We start from the raw sequence: 15,637 nt of genomic DNA, 5'->3' as shown, positions 1-15,637 counted from the left end.
TTTTGCAGTCACTAGTACATAATACATAGTAGTACACTAGTACACATGTAGCTTTAATTATACAATGTAAATGAAAAACTGTGAGTTTTCAGGTTTCTCACAGCTATCTTTTGCAGTAAATAACATCGTTTGTTATATTCAATTCACTAAGCTACAATTCACATATTGTAGTCATTTCTTTAATTTATAACTACATACATACATGTATGTAAATTGCCTTTTTACATTGAGATTCTCTAGTATCATTTATGATGGTACTTGTACTTGGCTGGTTCACACTAACTGAAAATCTTTCAAACATTTCTGTATACTAAATGATTTTAATTAGCCTAATGAAATGTTTCACATTATACAGCACTGATAGACACATGTCAAGACTTAATTTATGGACAACTTGCCTTGAAAGTCCCAGGAGTAGTTGGCTGGGTCAAGGAATCTCTTAACAGCAATATGCCGCGTTAAAATTGGATGGGCCAATATCAAGTTTATGTAATTCTGAAAAAAAAAATATTGGGCACTCACATTCAGTCACAACTGTATGAACTCAAGGTCTTGAAGTGATGACAAAAAAATTAAATTATTCCTGGAATGAGGCAGCTCTTGCACATGCATGTATATATGTAGCTGCTGTCAGCAAAGTAGTAGCTCACGGCGACAAACATTTAGCTTTTAAAGCCATGAGCAAAAAGTAAAAAGCAGTACAGTGTATGTGTAAATGTACACATTAAGTTCTTCGTCTCAAGTGATTGCATGTAGACTGAACAAATTTTGACAGTATACATTTTGCAGAGTACAAAATACACGTAAGTGTTCATGGTAGAGTTGACCTACCTGAAGACCTTGCTGCCGTTCAGCAATGAATGTGGCATCCATATTACCAAATACCTTTTTTGGTGGCAGGGGAAGATCGATACCAGATACCTGAATCAAGAACAAAATTTGTAATGAGCATGTTGCATGTACATACAGTACATGAAAATATTGTCTTAATCAGCGGTAAAACTAACACTTTACTTTTAGCAGAAAAGGCCTTGTAAATAAACTTCAATAGCATACAATCAGGCTTTTAGCCAGGATTTGAAAAGTGGGTGTCCAAAAATTTAATGTGCTCTAGGGCCTGCACTAATGAACAATATTATTTATAAGGCAACATATGAAAAATAAAACAACAGGACGTCTGGATGCCCATCTGGCTATTAAAGCCTGCGTACAATGAACCTCTAGAAGCTAATCAATACATTTACAAGTAGTGTATATCTAGGTTTCTTTTACAAAAAAAATCTGTTGCATGCAGGTAAAGTAAGAGGGTGTGATGAATTCTGCTTCTAAGAACTAAAATTGTGTTCAAACAAGTTTATATACACGTACACAAGTCACACAAACTGTTCAGTACCTCAAGAATTGATTGTAGAGTTACAAATTCACTATAACGATGCACAACCTTGGAAAAGAATAATGATATAAGTTCAAGTTATAGAAACTAGACGTACAGATTCAGAGCTAATCTTTTCATTTATGAACAAGGTCTAGAGTAAGAGAGCCAGTGAAGGAGGGAAGCCACACGTAGAAAGGATGAATTTAAGAATTTAAGATGGATGAATACAGTGTAGAAGCTTGGAAGATAAAGTAAGAGCAGGAGATTTGGACTTGATAAGCAAAGGCTGTGTTCCATACAATGGAGTTATCATAAGTACAAGACCAAGACTTACTTGTATACATGAAAAATTATGGGCAGTTGCTGATATTGTATTTTGCTTGATCAACAAATTTTAAAATCCTGATAAATGTATTCTATTTCGATTGTTTCTGCTGAGCTCCGCACACAATAGAGTTATCATACTGTAAGTACAAGACCAAAACTGTTACATGAAAAATTAAATACCAACTGTGATTATTGGATAGTATTTTGCTTAATCATCAAATTTTAAAACCCTGACATGTATTTTATTTCTAAGAAGGTCTCACATGAAATAGTTCCTGTGAAATACATAGAGGATATTACACGGTGGCGAGAAAATATGAATTTTATGTTCAAGTGGCAAGAACAGTACCTCACAAGTGAGTGCAGCGAACAAGTGAGATATTGTTCTTGCCAAAAGAACATACAATTCATATCTTCGAACTAACTTGTAATGTTCTTTTTATCATATAGACGTACTGATGACGACGTTTTTGACGATTTTCTGAAGATTTCCAACCACTTTCCAAAGATCTCCAAAGATTCTTCAAAACTTGTCCGAAGGTCACACAAACGTTGCCAAACATTTTCCAAAATTTTCCGAAGATCACCAAAGATTGCCAAAGATTACCGGACATTGCCGAAGACTTTCAAGGAAGACCCAAAGATGTTTTGATGATACACCAACGAATTTAAGAACAATTTAAGAGACAAACTTGATATCAGTGAAATCATCGATATCTTCACTAGTGAGGATATGGAAAATACGCCACTCGAGTCCCGGATGTGGTTTTGTATGAATTTTACGAGAGGTGTATTTTCCAGTAAAACACTCGTGTCTGCATAATAAATACCAAGTATGATTCAAGAAATTTAACAGCCTGTAAACTAAGTGGTGGACTACTGAGGGAACAACTACTCGTCAGAACAATGGAACAATAGGAGGATCGAAATGCATCAATCACAGCCGGCCTTTGTGATATAAATGATACCGTGCAATCTGTTGACCTTATCGCCTGAAGAAGACTAGCAGTAAGCAGTCGAAACGTCGTGATCTACATCTAAAGTGACTACATCGTGTGACAAACAATAATACACTTTATTAAGTGCAAGTAGTACATGAAGATACGAGTTATTTTCAATTAACAAATAGGATAAAGTACAGCTGTTATTAGCTTACAGGTCTCCAAAGGTGCTATAAAACATACAGTATGCAAACAATAGACGTACAAACTTTTAGATTTACATGTATGCATGAACCTTAGCATCATTTTCAAAAATTATCATTTCTGAGAAAACAGGAAACTGAAAAAGTTTTTAGTTTCATTTGATTTTGTTTTTCATTTTTCCAAAACTAAATTATTAAAAAACAATTTACAACCTTCATTTTTCATTTTCCAGAAAAACACAGTGTAAAATATACAATGTAATAATCATAATTTAATCTTCAAGTAAAGTTCGTAAACAGCATATGTAGAGGATTTGCAGTCAATTTCTGTCTATTGTTAGTGTTGGTTCTCTTTTCAATCAATGTTTGTTCACTGGTTTTGTCAAGGTCCTGAATAAGTTATGAGTAAGACGCCAGTGCATAAGTCAAGCAGCTCTCAACTTTTGCCCCCCTGCAGAAGTCTTAGTTTTCTTTTTATTAAATATAGGCTGACAGATGACTTCCCTGGGCAAGTTACTAGGTCAGCAAGAAAATCTACTTGTCCCAGATAACCAGAGGGCACTTTTTTCAAGCCCTGACTTGGTGAAGACTAAATGTAACTAATTATTGCACCAGATTTTCGCAGTTAATTCCTGTCATGTCAGTAGTAACACTTCCCCGGGTCTGCTTCCCAAAAGCTACCACCTCCACCATCAAACACCTATCCCAGTCTCCTGTAGTCTGAGCAGATGTTCAGAGAACTGTTTCATTCATTATTTAATATGTAAATTACGAAAAGTACACTATTTATTGAGGGAAGAAAGATGAGAAAATGGGGTGGTCCCATTTTTTGAAACCAGTGTTCAAGAAGTGTGATCTAATTTCACACCCAACAAAGCACATGCCAAATTGAGACATACACCTGTACATGCAAGCTTACTATTATTTTGATTTCAGTTCTGATTGCCATATATCAGTTTTAATTTCTCACTCAATAATTTAGCAAATATTAGAATCTACTACTGATTTTGTCACTCTTTTGCAAAAACTGTTGTTTCTTAAGTTATGATGACTAGATGAACTGTGTAAATAACCTTGACAAATCCCCCGGGGCCTTGAAGCTAATTACAATAGCCCAGGATTTGGATGATTTAAGATCAATGACCAAAAGCCTATTACACCGGCGCGGGAGCAATAGCTCTTTAACGCAAATTTTCATTTATTATCTCTATTATGTAAGTTTAAACCCGCACATCATATGCAAATCATATGCACATCATATGCGGCTGAGACTAACCTGCCAAGAGTCGTCATGGTTGATTCCTCGTTGCACTTTCATGATATAATCCTGCGACATAACCGAGCGAAAAGCATAAGACGTTTGTCGCGGTTCGGAGCATTACATTTCGCATCTCGTATAAATGTACATGTACGCACAGACAACACTGTAAATACAAGTTTGCTTCTTACAACATGTTCCTTCTTGGCAATACCCTCGATGGTGCATATCATTGGCGTAGTGTCATTAACAATTTTCTTGCCTTTAGGTACAACAGCCATTTCTAGGGAAACGATGATTCAAAGTTAACAGTAACACGACTGAAGCGGATGAACGACCACTGGCAGCCACTCGAAGTCGTTCGTCTTTCAAAGAGGGACACTGGGCGCAAGTAAAACGGGCTCATGTCAGCAGTGTATCGTAGAAACATAAGCGCCTGAGCAAGCGAATAGTTTGGCGGGAAATCGACATGAAATCAATGTGAGAGGAATCAGTGATAGGTTTTGTCGTTCTATTTTCATACAAACGCAATGCCAAAAGCGAAAGACAAGACCAAAAGGAGAAGACTAGAAGAGCTGGAGGTTTGTAATGAGCAGTATTTGTGACGATCGAGTCATAAGATGTTCAATAACTTACATTGTTTTTCAGGAAGATGAGCCGAGTCAATTTCAAAGGCCACGAGCAAGGTAATGCTTGACATCCAATAAGCTTAGTGGCCCTTTAAATATAGGTGTTCTGCCAGAAAAGTCCGTGAATTTGACCCTGCAGTATTCAAATGTTGATGAAAGTCAATATCCTGAAGATCTACATGTAAATGTAAGCTTACATGTACTTTAATAGTGTTCAACACTTAACAGTATCCAGAGGAGAACAATGAATAAGCTTAAGCTTACGTTAGATAAGTTTAAATGAATAAATCAATAAATTAATTAATTAATAAATAAAAGATAAAACCTTTTTTTTTTTAATCCGAAGGTGTCCACTCGATGAAATTGATGATCAATGACAATCGATACCAACCGATACCTATCAGCGATTAATCGATTGATATTGGTAACCGATGACCAGTTGGTGAAGAGGACGTGTGACCTTTTATCGATTGCCATCGATTTCCAATGGCAATCAATGGACTAATTGGTATCAATTAGTATCAAGAGGTTGCAAATTTCATTATGTTTTGCCAATCAGTAGCCATCGCTGAATGGCTTTTGTGTGATTATTGATTGACTGATACTAATTTATACCAGCTACATGTAACTAAGGCCTAGTCCAAACATTGTGCTACTGCAGTGCCAAACTGAAATGACTTGGCCCAGCAGTGGTGTGACAAAAGACTGACGCTGGTTTCAAACGTCAAATTTAATTCAGTCGCGCCAAAGATCGGAAGAAGTATGCCTTGACTGAAAACCATTTTAAATGCTGGAAAGCAATGGCAGCTGATACAGCAGGCTACGAATATTCAGTTTGGCATGACAAGAGCACACCGTTTGGATGTAGCCAAGTGACGCTACTGTCATGCGGCACGGCAAGGCCTCTCATCCTAAGTATATGTAGTTGCCAAACTTAATTCAACCTGTCGAACTGAGTGGTTTCATATGTTGTGCTACTGCTGTGCTTAAGTCACATTTAATTCTTGAATTTAGTTTAGCATGGCAGTAGCACAACATTTGGATTATATTAGGCCTAATTTTATTGATTGATTTATTGCTTTTCTGATCATCGATTGATGCAGTGATGGCAAATGAAGGCTGATATCCTATGCTGTACACTGTAGGTATACGATGTCATGAGAGTTGCCATTTTGATTGCATAGCCCTGGATTGTTTGATGAAAACCCTTAAAAATAAGCTCCCTCGCATTTAAGGCTTAACTGAAAACATTCTGTTGAACCAAACTGCAGGCGTAGTAATGATGAAGACGAAGAAATAGAAGTTGATTGCACGCAGACTACCAAGTCACAGAGTCAGAAAGCACAAAATCAAAAAGAGATCTCTAAAGATGAACTCAAAAGAAAGGTTTGTCTTTTTTTTTTCCTCTCTTTTTTTTTTGGGGGGGGGGGGGGGGGCTAACTAGAGTGCAATTCAGGCTCAGTGTTATTCAGGCTAACCATCGGGGCTATCATTAAGGTTTGAGTCGCCTGTACCCTTGTACTCCACATCCGTAGCAAATGCCAGCCCTGACCATGACTATTCAAAACTATATAAACAGTAGCCTCCATTTGGCACGAAAATAGACTAGCATATTTGTCCATGGACATTATCTGTTCCATGGAGCGAACAGTTTTCAGAGAGCGTAGCTCGAGGAAGACTGTGAGCTTCGTGGAACAGATAATGTCCTAGGACAAATGTCCGAGCATAGTGTATTTTCACCCCAAATGGAGGCTATTGTGTTTATTATTTGTCAAATCTTTTTCGCAACACACACAGTTTTGAAAATTGAGGAATATTCTCAGATATTCCCCAGTTTCAGCCGGGGAATATTCAGTCACGTGACGTGTTTAGACCAATCATGCATGAGCAAAAATATTTAATAGATTATAATTGCTATTATTTCCAACCATGAACTTATACATGTATATTTGTTATTGTAACATCACTATCAGTGAAGAAGTCAAAGATGTATCAGCCTTTGTTAACACTAAGAGTTATGATGTCAGTGACAGTACAGATAAATCAATCATCTTGCTTTGTTTCTCCTATTTCTTTGTCTTTAACAGGTTGTTGAAGTTGTCAGGTATTTATTATTTTCGGACAGGAAAAAATATCCCATCAAACGTGGAGGTATGTGTGCAGTAATAATAATAATAATAATAAATAATATATAATAAATAATAACAATAATGATAAAGACTATTTAAGGAGGGTTAAACACTTAATAGCCAAAGGCTAATAAACTTGTGGCCCTTAGAAAATAAAACTATGAATACAAATATATACATGTAATATAATAAAAGTTAAAACCTAAAATTATGAGAGACGCGAGTATATTAATTACAATAAGATTAAAAACTTAAATTTAAAAAGTTAAATCCTAAAATGGTCCAAATGTTGCTGTGCTGCAAAGATCATTTTAAATAAATGAGTTTTTAAGGACTTAACAGAGTCTTGCTGCTGATACAGCAAAAGAACAACCTCCTTCAGTCTCACGCTTACAATTAGGGCAGATGGAATTACAGCTGGCATACCGCCTGCTTCTGTTATGTTGTTGCATTACGTTAACATCTAGACAGGGTGTAACTTATACTAACATAGAGAGGAATGTAAAGAATTTATTATGTTTTCTTACCCGACATACATGCACAGTTTATTATAAATCCATAAATAAGGAGAATTTGACTTGAGATCAAGAGTCACTTAATGCTTTTTTCCATGCACCCCTTCAATTTTGGACTCAAAGGTACATGTAGTTTTACTACTAGCAAATTTCCCATTATTCCTAAATTATTGTCCCGCATTTAAATCATGGCTCAGCTCTTGATGCACCTCACTTGTATGTTACCATTTTACAGATATAACAAAAAACGTGCTGAAGGAACATTCCAGAGCATTCAATCAAATCTTTGATCAGGCCAAGACAACTCTTCATAAGGTATATATGTGAACATACAGGTATAGCGTGCAGTGCTAGCATGACATGTACATGTACACATAGTGCATGCAAATATACTTTAATAATAAATTAGACTTAGCATAGGTTAAGAAATATATATATATTTTTAATGTGCTCAACGTTTCCCTGTCTTGATCAAGATTCAGCAAAACAATTCCATGGTGTACTCGTATTGTACATGTATACTGTTTAACTTCAGAGATTTGGTAGTACAAAGGAAAGGTAATGGAAATTCTGAAGGGGAGAGGAAAGTACACTGGAACTCTGGAGCAGTGGGAGGTTGCCAACCAAAAACCCTTTCATGGGAGGGGTATGGATATTCCTTTAAGTAAATATGTCTCAGTGAATAATTATCACATGATCATACAGACAGACTGCATTCATTGTACAGAAATCTAGTGTCAATCTTGTTATTGCTGATTGTGGGAACACTGTATAGTACATACATGTACATTTACATTGTAGCTACGTGTACTGTCTTAAAGGGTGTAAAACTGTCAACCTACACTGCACTTTTAATTGGCTTCATGCTAAAAACAATTTAAGGCTTTCATGCAAAAAGGGCATATATAACATTTTCGGTCGATTTTTTTCTTTTTGCAGGATTGAGCTAATTTTTGGCAGACTGACTTGTTTTGACATGAAAAGCATCATTGCGTAAGCATTGTTTTTGTTGATTTGCGCTTCGTTTTCGAGAAATAACATATGCAAAAAAACTCAGTTTTCCGAGCTGCATCTTTTGGAGCGAATCCTTCCAAGGTGGATTTTGACGCGGCGCAAACTTAAACGGTTACTTTTAGCAGCTTCGACAGCACGGTTTTTTTTTTTTAAATAGATGTTTTGATTTTTGAAAGAAGTAGAGAAATAGACCGAAAAAAAAAAAAAATTGACCGACCTCGTATTGAACCAGTGTCACAACAAAACAAACTCGAATCCGGCCCATTCAGCGCGTTATTTGCTTGCCCTAATGAAGCAACAGTAAAAGAATTGTGTAATTATATGAATAATAAAACTAGCAGCAAATACCACGCTTCGGTGACTTTATCGTTTAGCGAAACAAAGGTTTCTTTTGTTTTTTGCTCAACAAAAGATCTCCAAAAGATACCCTTGGAAAACTGAGTTTTTTTGCATACGCTATTTCTCAAAAACAAAGCGCAAATCAACAAAAAAATTACGCAACAATGCTTTTCATGTCAAAACAAGTCAGTCTGCCGAAAATTAGCTTGATCCTGCAAAAATTAAAAATTGGCCCAAAATGCTATATACGCCCTTTTTGCATGAAAGCCATTAATTATTATTTATTATATGGCTTTGGCTTGTGGCCGATATAACGCGCGCTCTGATTGGTTAATTGTCACTGAATTGTAGGGCATTATTCTCCCGTAATGCCCACGGGCCGATTACGAATTATGCAAATTAGGAAGAGCCCAGTTCTGAAAATTCAAGCGCATTGAAGCGATGAAAGCCGATTAAAATCAGTACGAGAATATCAGTAGCTAAAAGTTTAGAGATATTTCTTTAACAAAATTTATATAGATGACTTACCAGTCGGTAACCTTGGCGGGCACTAGTGAAAAACAATCAAAGTTTGCCTAGTCTTAAGTAAAGCTAAAATCGCTAAGTAAAAAAACACCATCGGCAGATCTGCCATGCATCCTGAGCAGAACACCACAAAGAAATTTATAAGTTATCATCTTAGTCACAGCAATTACCGAAGTATTGAACTCCGTCAAAGTTCTCGTCAAATAGATTCCCTCGCTTTGACACAAGCAAGTGTAAATCAGCTTCCAGGATCATCAGATGTAAACAATCGGGCAGTTTCTGTCGGTAGCAGTGTTTCTGATAACTGCAGACGTTCACAAGGCTTGAAATGTTCATCCATAAATCCCAGAATGAAGAAGGCGAAGATATGTTGTCGAAAGCGAATGCGAAGATCGAGTTAAGCTTATTTTGAGCAGTGCATTCTGAAGCATTAGTATCTTCTTTCACCAAAAGACGGTTGGTTTGGACAATTTTGAAGCACTTGTTGTCTTTTCTATATGCGTTGACGTTTCACCCCAAAAGTCGGAAAAACTTCCCCATCAACTTGTGGTACCACGATACTAAAATACGTTTTTGAGGCTGTGACAGTGACTTTTCCGTAAAGAAATGAGTGTTTTTAACGGAATACGTAATACAGTGGTGAAATTCACTGACTGTGTAGTTTTGCCCTAGGTTTGAGACAATGAATGAATCGGTAAACGCGCGCATCGCCGGATGTAAATTGACGACTTCCGCTCGAATGATTTTTCTCTTTATTGATGAGCCATATAATAAACAACTTAATAACCTTGACCGTTCGGTCGTTACGGGAAAATCTCAAACCTCGGCCTACCGTATTGACCTCGCTATCGCTCGGTCAATACGGCAAGGCCTCAGTTTGAGATTTTCCCGTAACGACCTCACTCTCGGTTATTAAGTAGTTAGTATTAAATTATTATTTTTAGCGGCTTACTAAAAAACTTCAAAAGAAATAATAAAACTATTAGTTGTCCAACATTTTGATGTTGCTAACATCATTATCAAAGTAAAAATGACAGTTTTATCATGGTGTGAATATGAATTAGTAGAACTACTATAATAGGCATTTACGTAACTTTGTGATCTCACTTAAATAGTTTTGCATGGATAGAGTCAGTTTGCACATTCAGAGTTGGCTTTAGATCTTGATTAATTAGCATTTCATGGACAAGACAATTGAATTTGTTGCAACATTTTTTCAATGCTGATTTATATTCACATGGTGATAAAACTCATTATTTTTTACCTTGATGTTAGGTTAGCAACATCGAAATGTTGGACAACTATAGTTTTAAGTATTATTTTCTTGTTATAAATAGGTTTTTGGAATAGAAGTAGAAGAAATTGAAGTAGGCAAAGCAAAAGGTTACATTTTGGTAGATGCTGCTAAGACTGAAGAACAAGATCAGCTAATGGACTGGTAATTCATTTTTACTTAATACTAGAGAACCTTCATCACTTTTAAACCCTTCAAATGATATTGTCGGGGTGGTTACTCTATTCCCAGACTTATCCTGACAGTGCAAAGGGTCAGGTAAGAGCTCTTCCCAGGTCCCACATGAATGGCTCAATACTCTTAGAGAGACCAAAAGAACAAACAACAGAAACAATGTCGTTTGCCTAGCCCTGGTACAATAACAGCTACTACACTATGATGGCAAATAAAAGTACAAGCTTACAAGAAATACAGTTCCAAACCCAAGTTTATCAAAACAAGTAAATTAAAACTGGACTTCCCCAGAATATCAAAATACATGTAAGCCTCAAACCAATAATTCAGAACACAAAACCAGCTTTGTTTGGTATAAAGAGAGATTATTTTATTTCCTAGTTGTTATACCAAACCAAAAAGTAACAGAAATAAATCTCTCTTCACCTAAGGATGGAAAGGATGAGAAAGAAACTAACAAACTGAATTATTACACAGATAAACAGCAATGTGTACAGAGCTCAAATAAACAAGTGTAAAATGTACCCTGTGTTCTCTCCTAAGGCTGTACATCATACAGTGTACATGTATTTAGAGAAGCATGTGTTCTGATATTTGAAGCTAACCTATTTAATGCAGCCTGGAGGAGTGCAGAGAGAGAGAGAGCAAAAGGAGATGGGGATGGCAGTCATGGGGGGCTGCAACAGCATCTGTGAAAGACCGGTCCTGCAGGGCACGATCAGGAATGAGATGAAATGATGATAGATATAGAACATGAGAAAAGATTACAAAATAGAAACAATGATATTATTGGGAATTAAAAATTTTGTGTTGTGCAAAATAAAGCAAATATTAAATAATTAACCATTGGTGTGAACAATGATGTACAGTATTAAACAAAATATTCACAACAAAAGGCACTAAACATCACTCACACCAAAATGCAATTGCCAACCCCAAATTTCTGTACTTGGAGTAGTTTGCACTTGAAAGTGATTAAATACATGTTAAGTATTTTTCTTTCGTATTAATAAATTTTCCCTTAACTGATGTTGTTGCAGGGGAGATGATCTTCCCAAAATGGGCCTGCTAATGGTTGCGTTGAGCTTGATTTTCATGTCTGACCATGTGATTAGCGAATGTAAGTACATGTACCTTAATTTATTCCCACAAAAGAGGGTTTCACTCTGTTTGGCTAGGTGATAAGCTTAACAGATGTGAATATCCAAGCATTTTTCAAATTTGCATGTGCATGTACATACTATTTGAAATCATTAACGTTATGTTTTGTATGGCATCATCCAATGTCTGGTTTGTTGTTTAGTTCCACCATCTTCCAGTCAAACAATGTCAGAAATGAAATGAAACCTTTAAAGCTGTAATTACATGTTTTTGTAATAGCCTTATAAACTGACTATTTTAATAAAATGTATTAAATTCAACATGCTGAAATATTTAATATTTGTTTGTATTTAGCATTGTTGTGGCACACATTAAAGAAGCTTGGCATTGAACCAAGGTACATGTAAATATATTACTCAAGTGAAGAAGATCAATTGAAACTAGTTAGTCAAGCCGTTTGAATGACAACATATTGAACATATTCAATTCAAGCCTCTTTAACATTAAGTCTTCTTGCCTTAAATGCTTGTAAGTCTACATTAGAATTACTTTTTGTAGACCTTAGTGCAATTTTGTGTGTATTTTTTTTTTAATACATGTATGGCTTTTTAGTTTATTGTGTGGGATACCTTTGGTATCTCACACTATTGTCATCGGCTCATGTCTGTTAATGCAAATGAGTTTGTATCCCACACATGTACCCCTTGGATACCTATTTTATTTTTCAGGGTAGAACATGAAATATTTGGTGATCCAGAAAAACTTATATCTCAAGAATTTGTACGACAATGGTTGGTTCAATAAAAATAATAAGCTAAAATTTAATGACATTCTTTACTTAGTACTGTCTTAAAAGTATGGTTAAGGTGGCTTTTAGCTTCTGTTAGAGGGTGAACCTGTTTTCATGTTTGGGAGGAACAGGGATTTAACAGAAAAGTTGAAAAGCCTCTCGTTTGGTACAAAATTAGTCCAATGCAGCATGTATAAATGGGTGGACATTACTGTAAAGTTCTATAAGACACAACCCTTTTAGTAAATTATTATTTTTTTTGGTTTTTACTCAGTTATTTATTTATTTTATTTTTTATTTTTTATTTTTTTTTTATTATTATTTTTTGCTGCCCCGCAAGCTGACTGTTTGTGATTCACTGGAGGCGTGGTGGCCTTATGGTTAGTGCACTCGTTCCCGGAGCGAGTGGTCTGGGTTCGAGCCCTGGCCAGGGACACTGCGTTGTGTTCTTGGGCAAGACACTTAACTCTCACAGTGCCTCTCTCCACCCAGTAGTATAAATGGGTAGCAGCAAATTGTTGGGGAAACCTAACAAATTGCAGGGGAGTGACCTGCGATGGACTACCATCCCGTCTAGGGGGAGTAGAAATACTCCTAGCCGCTTCATGCTACAGAAACCGGTATAAGCTCTGGCAGCTATGAGCCATTCGGCTCCAAGGCTTCACTCACATATGCTTCACTGGTTCTCTCTTCTCTTGAGATACATGTAAGAACCTTGTCTCTTCTGCAAGACAAGTTTCTCATCTCAAGAGAAATGACATAAGAGGTGGTAACTTACTTTTGAGCAGTACTGTATGGTTACTTTCAGACATTTGCTCTGCATGTAATGTTCTCAGTGAACATGACACATAATACATGTACATCATGAATAATGTGTTCTTAAGCTATTTTCCTTTGGTTTTGTAGTTATGTGGACAGGAAGAAAGTACTAGGAGGTGATGAGGCAGCATATGAATACAGATGGGGCTCAAGAGCTGAGAAGGAACTCAGTAAACGACAAGTGTTGCAGTTTGTTTCTGAGGTATGTACATGTATATAGGAAACACACTTGCTAACCTACATGTTACACTTTTCACTTGCATCTAGCCAAACCTTTTTATTTTGCTTCGCTAGGTTTATCTAGCTTTTATGCATACTTCTGTGGATGAAATATTCAAATGACAGCTATTGAGAAGTACAATGTGTTTTCATGTGGTATTGTTAATTATGCTGTACAAGGTGGTTCTAACTTTTATTAGTCTGTCGATAAAACCCTAGTGTGTGACCATTCAAATGAAAGCTACTGAGCAGTCCCTTCATGTGGCACAGTTTATTAAGCTGTACAAGGTGGTACTAACTTCTAAATCTGTGCATAAAACACAATTGTGTGACCATTCAAATGAAAGCTATTAAGCAGTACTTTCATGTGGTACTGGTTCTAACTTTTAAGTCTGTGGATAAAACCCTAGTGTGTGACCATTTAAATAAAAGCTACATGTGTTGAGCAGTACTTTCGTTTGGTCCCAATTTTGTTGTTGTTGTTGTTGTTGACATTTTTAAACATGAATTTGAATATTTCAATTTTGAAAAGTTCAACCGTTTTTCTACTGAATGACGAGTGGTACACTCACACAATTTTTGCCAATAGCAGGTTGCATTCGTTGAAAGGCAATGCTAATTTCATTCTTGTTGCATTCTTCTGCCCAGCTCTATGACACCCAAATGGACGACTGGACTTCCCAAATGAAAGAAATACTTGCTGAGGAGGAGAAGGCAATGAATGGCACCGAGTAAAAGAAATGCATCGGCAATCAGGAAGATACATGAAGCGGGCAGCTGTCTTCTCCGTTCTGGTATTCCGTGAACTGCCGGCCATTTTCTTTCCACATTGCTAGGCACTGAAGATCTAATTTTTGAAAAAATTCACATCAGCTACATGTGCTACAGTTCACACGATGTTCCGGGTTTGAACATCTATTCGGCCGTGTAAATAGAATGCGGAAGCTAAATATAGGTTGACTATTGTTGTGGATTCACAAAATTCATCTCACTTACATGTAACGCCTTCCTGTATGATTCATGTAAAATTATAAACAATTATTGGATGAGGTTTTTGTGATATCCGGAATAATCAAGGTCGAGGTAAGTGTTATCAGCCGAAGGCTTCGGCTGATAACACTAACAGAGACCTTGATTGTTTCGGATATCACAAAAACCGAATCCAATAATGGTTTATTTTACATTGTTTTAAGGAAAACAACGACAAACGCATTATCGTACCGAACACAGTTTATTTTCGACAAACCATATTCTTGCTTCGCTGTTCGTAAACTTGACATTGGTCTTGGAATTGCTTGCGCAACCTACGGATTATTCACTAATCTGCTAGCAGATTAGTGAATAATCTGTAGGTTGCACTGTTTCCCAGAATTAACAATGAGAAGACAGATGGTGACAAGGCTTTTTTTTTTTTTCATTTACACGATTTCTTTCAAGTGCGACACGTTTACTTATGTCATCGATCTTTATCCAGCTATCTACTTTCCCTTTAGCTGCAGTTGTATGCGGATAGCCCTGCTTCCGGCCACGGTTGGTTTCAAAGTGTTCGTTGAGTGAATAACTTACTGCACACTACAATTCTTTTCCGTAACTTCGCGTTATTTGACTGCCAGAATTCTATGCCAAATAATATTCGAGATCCAGAGTTCAGATTTCGACGAAGCATTAGAAAGATCGCCAGCCTTAAGGCGAAAGCCAACCATATTGAAGTATGATATTTACTCTGTTGTGCCATGTAGCCCAATGTCTGTTTTGGACCTCTATTTTATAGATAGATTATTTAAGAGACAAAATATATGAAGTTAAAATTTTGAAAAAAAAAAATTTGTAATATTTCGGTTTCATATCGGTATGGTTGCTGTTGGGTTAATATGAAAATTACCCCCTCTTCAAGGTCGGATTAGCCATTATAAATAGTACATTATAAAATTATTTTCAATTGTGAATGTTGTGGTTAGAAAAAATAAAATTTATTGTTCAGTTTG

The 15,637-nt window shown here is 36.4% G+C and overlaps 2 protein-coding genes across 4 annotated transcripts in view; one reads left to right on the top strand and one right to left on the bottom strand.

The window, feature by feature from the left end:
* The window catches only part of LOC145460291 (PX domain-containing protein kinase-like protein), a 23,361-nt gene extending 18,554 nt beyond the window's left edge, over positions 1 to 4,807 (bottom strand). Inside the window, exons 1-6 of one of the 3 annotated variants that reach the window (XM_081445046.1) lie at positions 4,741 to 4,807; positions 4,296 to 4,387; positions 4,123 to 4,173; positions 1,394 to 1,441; positions 832 to 921; positions 399 to 495 (exon numbers count right to left, since the gene is read on the bottom strand). In XM_081445046.1, the coding sequence (XP_081301172.1) occupies positions 399 to 495; positions 832 to 921; positions 1,394 to 1,441; positions 4,123 to 4,173; positions 4,296 to 4,385 (376 nt within the window). In that variant the 5' untranslated portion in view covers positions 4,386 to 4,387; positions 4,741 to 4,807. Of the gene's footprint in view, positions 1 to 398; positions 496 to 831; positions 922 to 1,393; positions 1,442 to 4,122; positions 4,174 to 4,295; positions 4,476 to 4,740 lie in introns of those variants that run through there. The other 2 variants (XM_081445047.1, XM_081445045.1) reach the window with 2 other exon arrangements.
* On the top strand, positions 4,538 to 15,637 carry LOC145460334 (non-structural maintenance of chromosomes element 3 homolog). The gene is made up of 11 exons (XM_081445112.1): positions 4,538 to 4,685; positions 4,753 to 4,790; positions 6,005 to 6,119; positions 6,821 to 6,884; positions 7,613 to 7,692; positions 10,593 to 10,693; positions 11,764 to 11,843; positions 12,179 to 12,221; positions 12,553 to 12,615; positions 13,521 to 13,635; positions 14,301 to 15,637. Exons 1-11 carry the CDS (start codon positions 4,635 to 4,637, stop codon positions 14,385 to 14,387), a joined length of 837 nt encoding a protein of 278 aa, XP_081301238.1. The 5' UTR covers positions 4,538 to 4,634; the 3' UTR covers positions 14,388 to 15,637.

This window comes from Orbicella franksi, chromosome 11 (assembly GCF_964199315.1).
Source record: "Orbicella franksi chromosome 11, jaOrbFran1.1, whole genome shotgun sequence".
Lineage (NCBI taxonomy): Eukaryota > Metazoa > Cnidaria > Anthozoa > Scleractinia > Merulinidae > Orbicella > Orbicella franksi.
This window is presented reverse-complemented; position numbering and strand designations above follow the sequence as displayed.

What these genes read in the sequence shown, in the direction of transcription:
- LOC145460334 (XM_081445112.1), top strand. Translation starts at nt 4,635, where the DNA reads ATGCCAAAAGCGAAAGACAAGACCAAAAGGAGAAGACTAGAAGAGCTG. An exon ending in TTTCAAAGGCCACGAGCAAG is followed by an intron (nt 4,791 to 6,004) that starts GTAATGCTTGAC and finishes ACCAAACTGCAG; the next exon opens with GCGTAGTAATGATGAAGACG. An exon ending in TGACCATGTGATTAGCGAAT is followed by an intron (nt 11,844 to 12,178) that starts GTAAGTACATGT and finishes GTTTGTATTTAG; the next exon opens with CATTGTTGTGGCACACATTA.